This window comes from Coregonus clupeaformis, chromosome 16 (genome assembly GCF_020615455.1).
Source record: "Coregonus clupeaformis isolate EN_2021a chromosome 16, ASM2061545v1, whole genome shotgun sequence".
In the NCBI taxonomy this organism is placed as follows: domain Eukaryota; kingdom Metazoa; phylum Chordata; class Actinopteri; order Salmoniformes; family Salmonidae; genus Coregonus; species Coregonus clupeaformis.
In genome coordinates this window covers 55,548,830-55,557,012 of record NC_059207.1, presented here as the reverse complement: position 1 = coordinate 55,557,012, position 8,183 = coordinate 55,548,830, and the positions used below count along the sequence as shown (strand labels likewise).

Below are 8,183 nucleotides of genomic sequence, written 5' to 3'. Positions count from 1 at the left end.
ATCCAAGCTGACCTTAAATTCCACTACCTACATCCCACTCATTTAAGATCCCATGACACTAGTTTAAACACATAAGAAAACACAAACACAGTTTTGACATATACTGTAAAGGTTTTTTTTATTAAGTAAATGCAAAGTTCCTTGCAGTATGCATGAAAATGGAAACCATCTAGGTTGATAAATTCCACACCAAGGAGCATATAGCAGAGGCTGTTTGGGTTGTTGGAGTTTAGCAGCAGCAATACAAACACAGAAACCCCTTGAGAACATCAACCGTCTCTCCCATCACACTGTATGGATGGACGGAGTCACAGTCGTACTGAGTGACACAGTGCTGGTAGGTAGACAGAGCTTTTTTAAAAGAGGACACAGAGGTACAGTACATCATGCATTCAGCTGGTGCTGCGGTTTTTCCCGTGCCTAAAGGATATCAGGGAGACCACTGTAGTTCTTGTTTGTTTTCTTATGGGTTATTTTTTACCAAGCAGAAGATACATAATAATAATAATACCTATTTATATCATCAAAATACATTCTTAGAAAAAGTTAGTTCAAATAGTTCAGTTTTGTTTCTTTGTCTTAGTATATGCTATATTTATAGTTGTTTTTTTTCGTTGCACATTTTACATCAAGAGTTTTAGCAGCCCTCATTCCAAATCCCCCAAAACCTGCTTAAACAAATTAATGTGGAAGAAAACATTCAGCAAGAGGAACAATTAACAGGTTTGCCTATTCCCCCCCAAAAAAGTTCCCCATTAAAAACGTACTCTATATGCGCCAGTAAGTAGCAGAGAGACAGAACACAGAAATCCATTACGTTTCAATCATGCTGGCGGCCATTTTAGTTTGGAAACAAAGGAAGTACTTAAGAAAGAAAAGCCACAGGTTACTGCGGAGTTGGTGACCATTGGAAATGTTTTCATCACAAATGTCAATGACATGTTTAGAATGGAAACATGACTCAGAGCAGCCCTGTAAATGCATGGCCTTCACATGATGCTCAGTGAAAAGTGGGAAACAAAGTAAAAACAATGCTTTGACACAAGCTTGCGCTGAAAAGCCAACAGCAATAGACATATCATTTTAATTAAGATATCATCCTTTACCTTACTTTATGATTAAGTAAACTCAACATAGTTGAATTGCCATGACAACAACCAAAAGCAATGACCTATGATCTATTTCTTGATCTTGAAAATGCAAACAGAATTGTTTGGGTTTGCAGAGGGCACACGTGCTGTAGCGTTCAAGGTTGGTGTGTGTGCAGGGACAGAGAGGGTTCATTTAATTCTCAACAAAGGCAAACAGCATGTGAAGGTAAAAGTGGATGGTAACAGTGAATGGAGAATACATGCAGACAAATACATTGTTTTCGCAAAAGTACTTTAGTATTTTGTAGTGGTTATCACCAAGCATTCATGGACGCACACAAACAGCACTTGACAGACCTTCAGACAGGTGTCAGGTCTCAGTGAGGAGAGGGGGAGCTGTGGCAGCATCACCAGACATGTGGGCAGGCAGGGAGAGGTGGTGGCAGAGAGAAAGAGGGCTAGAGTTACTGAGTGAGAGAGAAAGAGACACACACACACAGAAAGAGACACATGAAGGAATAATACAACCATAAAGCAACACTCATCTACTCATGCATTGATGTCAATATGAGATTTCTGCCATTCGAGATTTCTACTATTTGAGATTTACGCCAATCTGCCCTTAATCCAGATCTGATGACGTGGGGATAAGACAGACACTGCAGGGTTTCTTTACATGGATAGTTACATACACGTAGCCATATATAAAACTCCGGTTACATGGAAGGTTATAATGATGGTAAAAACAGAGATCGCAAGGATATGGTAATGGTTGGTCAAGGAGAACCAGCAAAGTATAGCAACCCAACACCCAACCTCTTGATTCATTTGAAATCATGAATCCTTTCCTTGCTCTGTTCCCATTGTAAATACAATGGAAAGTACTTTCAATACATCAGCATTTGGTGATTAAATAGGAAGGCCCTTGATAATATTGTATACCATTTATAAGCTGCAGAGCCCTCTAGATTATACACAGTTGTTTTTGTGTGTAATATACTTAAATATGGGTTATGAGAATGTATACAGGAAATACACATGCATAGGCTTTCCCATGGCATGACATTTCAAACATTTCAATGGCTTTCATCCACATCTATATGCAGTTACTGTTGTAAAACCAGACCACAAAATGGGGAGAAAACTGCTATTCTGACAGGCAGGCTGGAAACAGAGAAAGCTGACAAGAGGAGCAGATGCATTTTGATGGACTGTCAAGGAGAGTCTGAATACTTATGTAATTTTGGATGACCGTGTGGTCGGAAGGTTGTGGTTATAGGTTAACCAATCCAGGTAATTGTTATTCACTGCACTCCTTTCCTTACTATGTCTTCAACACCGAGCATAGCCTGTCTATCTAGTTCTCTCGCTCTTTCATTCTCTCCTTCCCTTTCTCGCTCTCCCACACTCTTACAAAACCTTTTTTTTTTATATTTCTTTATAATAATGAGCCTGCACTTAAACCTGGAATCTCAGTTATGAACAATACACACCAAAGCAGGCTAGACCAGCTCTGACTGACAAGGGTTTGGCCTTGTATACGCTGAAATGCACCAGAATCAGTTGGTTGGGAATGGAACTCAGACTGAATCTCGAGTCAAAGCATTTTGACCTTGTTTCCAGGTACCAGAAGTAGTCCTGCAAATATAAAAGTTTAGCAAAAGGTTTTGACTAACATTAAATAGCTAACAAACAGTATAATATATTTACTAACTAATATTCTCATCTTGCTCATGCATCAACAAAGTGGCAGGTATAATACTGGGTGCACATTGATGCATAATGAAATCAGAAAGTAATCGATTTAACAAAACATCTCAAAGTTCTTGGAAAATAACATATGTCAAACGTTGCCACAGACTAAGTGCAGAGCCTGACTGACCATGACGAACCAGAACTGATATAAAAAAAGAACAAAAACAAACCAAAAAATATTTTGTAAATCAAATTTTACAGTACAAAACTTGGCACAGTATTCTCGACCAGCTGTAGTGTCACTCATTTCCCTGCCCCACTACTGCATACGGCCCTTCCAATTGGTCCACATCAGAAAGATCCGGAAGCCCCACTTATGGTTCTACGAGCAGAACACCCTGACAGAAACAGAGAGAGAGGGAGAGGCATTAGACCGAGCAAGCGAGAGACAGAACGAGAGAGAGGTTACAAGCATTACCCCTCCATCTCACTCAGGAACAAGGGTTTTGATCACAACACTGAGAAATTCAAGTGACATTTCACACAGGAACCATGGTGGCTGGCCAACACAAACCGCCATACGTTATTATGCAGCTTTTTAATGAGGCATTGTGCAAGTCAGCCTTCATTCTCCACTCCTCTTATGACAAGTGTATATGGATCAAAAGGAGGCTCTTATCTTTAAAAGCACAAACGCAGTGGAGAACCTAACAGAGCCCCTCGCTAACACTGCAATCCGGTTAGTTGAGTTGGAGCCCTTTTCAACTGATTTCTATGGTTACCCGTTCTGCATTTTGAAAACTGTCATAAATCAGACCAGAGGCTATATCTCCAGTGTATCTACAGCTTTGCAGGTCCCTCCTACAAGTATGGCACAACATGTAAAGACATCAAAGATGTCCTGGTGACAGTTGGTCGCCGTGAGAGAACTAGAGGGGAACAGAATGGAAGCTGTGGGGGAAAACTCTAAAGACTCACTCGTCAGAGTCCTTTTTGCTTTCCTCGATGTAGGCGATGGATTCTGAACGGAGCCGGTTGGTGACCTCGTAGGTACGCAGCGTGACACCAAAGATGTCCTCGTGATAACGGTTCTCGTCCTACGAGGAGAGAAGATAAGATTTGTGAGATAAGATGGGCACAGAATGATACAATAGACAAAGTGAGGTTAGATGGCCACAGGAAGATACAATTGATTCAGTGTGGTGACATGTGGACAGAGAGAAAAGAGGTATACAGTGATGTGTAGTGTACAGTACAGCATTGCCTTGAATTTTTTTTTTTTTATGGCCAGGGCTTGGATAAAAGCTTTCCTTAGATGATCAATGCCTGTTACAGGCAGCTCTTTAGAAATTAGTTTGATTATATACCCCTTTTATGTACAGTATGCATAGTCTGTACAGTTGGTTGTCTGGTGGTCTTAAAATTGCTTATTCAAATCTTTGAAAGTTGTGTTTTTGGTTTCTCTTTCTTTGAGTCATTAATGTAAGAGCCTTCCATTCAGTTCTCTTTTGAATCCCACTGAACAACATTCTGAATGTGTCTGTCATTTTCTGAAAATCATCCACAAGTAGGTATAAGGAGTGCAGTCATCTCAAAAAGTGAACCTGCCAAGGTCCAAATCTAAATTGCATGACTTAGTTACTTTGTATGTTTTGTCTGTCAGGTTGGTTAGTTGTTAGTTAACAGTGTACAGTATAGTGAAGCATATTGTCCTTACTCTGAGTTTGCTGATGTAGAACCCAGCGTCCTCCAGTGTCATGTTTCCCTGCAGTTTGATGATCTGCTGGACGGTCTTGAGGACATCCCCGGCCATACCCACGTCCCCACACACGTAGATGTGTCCTCCCTCCTCCTTCAGGCACTGGTACACAGTCTCTGACAGCTGCTCACGAAGCACATCCTGCACATATTTCTGTGTCAGAGACATAGGGGAGAAAGAGATAGAATGAGAGAGAGAGATTTTAAAAAACCATATAGAGATAAACAGGGAGAGAAAGATACAGGCTCATTGACAGTTGAAGGCAATGAACAGATTGTAGTGATTGTGCATCGGGGTTGAGGATAATAGTACATAAAATGGTGCCCCATGTGAGGAGTCAAGGGAAAACAAAAACACAGGGATAGAGATGTACATACTTTTAATTCATAAATCCACATACACGTTCTTATCTCCCACATGACCTCTGTCTGTTTTGCTGTGTCTTTACTGTCAAAGACACATTTTTATGTTTAACCCTCAAGTAAAAATGTTCACGTCCCCGCGGAAATCTAATTGGCATAATAAAAACATCCCCATCAAAATCTGTTTCAACTAGAGATATGTTTTTTGCATGGGCTGTGTCTCAATCCGCCGCATCCTCCAATGGCGGCCTTCCGCATCTGCGGTTGAATGTGGTCATGCTACAGCGGTGTTTCACAGACCAAGAGACATCCCGAAAATCGGTCTTCTCTTCTCGTATGTAGCGTCCGAACGGTTTGCCCTACAAACTAATATGACCACTATGAAAAGATAACTCTTGCAAACGCGTACATGTCTGTGATTTTGCTCTACCACCCCCACAAGAGTCACGGGACTCGTCTGACGTCGGTACCGCCGATCTGCCAACTTCTGTCTGTAGTGTCCGAACAGTTTGGGCTAAACACTAATATGGAAAGGGGAGACTCTCACAAACATGTACATGTGGGTTGTTTTGGTCTAGGACACCCACAAGCCTCACCTGAAGGCAGCCCAGTACCAGTTAAAAAAATTGCTGGAAGTATAAATGGAAGTAGTTTAGTGCCTAAAACAATGTACAAAAAATACTTTCCTGATATTTCTTATATCTCTCAGATTATAGGACAAACACTTCAAAACAAACTTCCTTGAGATTTATTTTTTGTACTTTCTGTTTTTCCATATATTAATCTGTTATTCAATGTGTTTCTATGGGCTAATAGCAGTAAGGCCAAATTCAATGTTTCATCAAAAAATATATATTTCATTTTCAAAATCAAATAGCTAAATGATCCTTGGTATGACCATCTTAAAACAATTCCATATGTTAGCCTAGTAGAACCCCCCCAAGAGGGTTAACTTTAAATGGACTAACTAAATCTTTAAAGTTAACAGTACCTTTGGTCTGCCAGGCTCTCTGGAGTAGGCTGTGTAAAGCTCTTTGAACACTTCCTTGTTCTTAGCCTGGATAGTCTCCTCCTTGTAGATGTGGTCTATCTGGGACTGCCGGCACCCAAATACCAGGATCATAGGGCAGGATTTGATCCCTACGGTAACAAACACATTACTTTGTAAGTTCAGATCCTAACTTAATCTTTCACTGAACTACAATGTTTTGGAGTCATCTAAAATACTAGTGTTTATTTATGAAGTTGCATTCTATAAAGTTGAATAAACACAAGTGATACTGGCAGCAGTGTGTGGGTTTTTCCTTTTCTTTTAAGTCCTTATCGAATAATTTCCACAAGTAAGATCAGGTACAGTGGGGAAAAAAAGTATTTAGTCAGCCACCAATTGTGCAAGTTCTCCCACTTAAAAAGATGAGAGAGGACTGTAATTTTCATCATAGGTACACGACAACTATGAAAGACAAAATTAGAAAAAAAATCCAGAAAATCACATTGTAGGATTTTTTTATGAATTTATTTGCGAATGATGGTGGAAAATAAGTATTTGGTCACCTACAAACAAGCAAGATTTCTGGCTCTCACAGACCTGTAACTTCTTCTTTAAGAGGCTCCTCTGTCCTCCACTCGTTACCTGTATTAATGGCACCTGTTTGAACGTGTTATCAGTATAAAAGACACCTGTCCACAACCTCAAACAGTCACACTCCAAACTCCACTATGGCCAAGACCAAAGAGCTGTCAAAGGACACCAGAAACAAAATTGTAGACCTGCACCAGGCTGGGAAGACTGAATCTGCAATAGGTAAGCAGCTTGGTTTGAAGAAATCAACTGTGGGAGCAATTATTAGGAAATGGAAGACATACAAGACCACTGATAATCTCCCTCGATGTGGGGCTCCACCTAAGATCTCACCCCGTGGGGTCAAAATGATCACAAGAACAGTGAGCAAAAATCCCAGAACCACACGGGGGGACCTAGTGAATGACCTGCAGAGAGCTGGGACCAAAGTAACAAAGCCTACCATCAGTAACACACTACGCCGCCAGGGACTCAAATCCTGCAGTGCAAGACGTGTCCCCCTGCTTAAGCCAGTACATGTCCAGGCCCGTCTGAAGTTTGCTAGAGTGCATTTGGATGATCCAGAAGAGGATTGGGAGAATGTCATATGGTTAGATGAAACCAAAATAGAACTTTTTGGTAAAAACTCAACTCGTCGTGTTTGGAGGACAAAGAATGCTCAGTTGCATCCAAAGAACACCATACCTACTGTGAAACATGGGTGTGGAAACTTCATTCTTTGGGGCTGTTTTTCTGAAAAGGGACCAGGACGACTGATCCGTGTAAAGGAAAGAATGAATGGGGCCATGTATCGTGAGATTTTGAGTGAAAACCTCCTTCCATCAGCAAGGGCATTGAAGATGAAACATGGCTGGGTCTTTCAGCATGACAATGATCCCAAACACACCGCCCGGGCAACGAAGGAGTGGCTTCATAAGAAGCATTTCAAGGTCCTGGAGTGGCCTAGCCAGTCTCCAGATCTCAACCCCATAGAAAATCTTTGGAGGGAGTTGAAAGTCCGTGTTGCCCAGCGACAGCCCCAAAACATCACTGCTCTAGGGGAGATCTGCATGGAGGAATGGGCCAAAATACCAGCAACAGTGTGTGAAAACCTTGTGAAGACTTACAGAAAACGTTTGACCTGTGTCATTGCCAACAAAGGGTATATAACAAAGTATTGAGAAACTTTTGTTATTGAACAAATACTTATTTTCCACCATAATTTGCAAATAAATTCATAAATAATCCTACAATGTGATTTTCTGGATTTTTTTTCCTCATTTTGTCTGTCATAGTTGACGTGTACCTGTGATGAAAATTACAGGCCTCTCTCATCTTTTTAAGTGGGAGAACTTGCACAATTGGTGGCTGACTAAATACTTTTTTTCCCCACTGTATGTGAGCGCTTTTCCTATTCTAAAACGTAAACAAACCATTGTGTTCATAGTCGAAAAGTTTCTGTTCCCAGAAGCTTCTGAAGGGGGCGATCCCAGTGCCTGGACCAACTAGGATACACGGAGCTCTGTGGTCCTTTGGCAATCGGAATGTAGGAGCACTACAATCAAAGCAATTTTTCCATCCAATTACAATTGAAGACATAACAAAAAAATAAATGTACTAAATGATTGTAGAAAACATCATATAAGCTACGAATCAGGGCATTTTTAATAGCACTAGCATCAAAGCGTTTTTCCTCAATGATTGTAGAATACACA

At 40.8% G+C, this 8,183-nt stretch overlaps 1 protein-coding gene across 2 annotated transcripts in view; it reads right to left on the bottom strand.

The window, feature by feature from the left end:
• Positions 1 to 101: 101 nt before the first annotated feature.
• Positions 102 to 8,183, bottom strand: part of nos1 (nitric oxide synthase 1 (neuronal)) — a 71,781-nt gene continuing 63,699 nt past the window's right edge. For both annotated transcript variants that reach the window (XM_041901657.2, XM_041901658.2), the window contains exons 25-29: positions 7,902 to 8,023; positions 5,899 to 6,047; positions 4,504 to 4,698; positions 3,765 to 3,883; positions 102 to 3,184 (exon numbers count right to left, since the gene is read on the bottom strand). In XM_041901657.2, the coding sequence (XP_041757591.1) occupies positions 3,169 to 3,184; positions 3,765 to 3,883; positions 4,504 to 4,698; positions 5,899 to 6,047; positions 7,902 to 8,023 (601 nt within the window). In that variant the 3' untranslated portion in view covers positions 102 to 3,168. The remainder of the gene's footprint in view (positions 3,185 to 3,764; positions 3,884 to 4,503; positions 4,699 to 5,898; positions 6,048 to 7,901; positions 8,024 to 8,183) is intronic.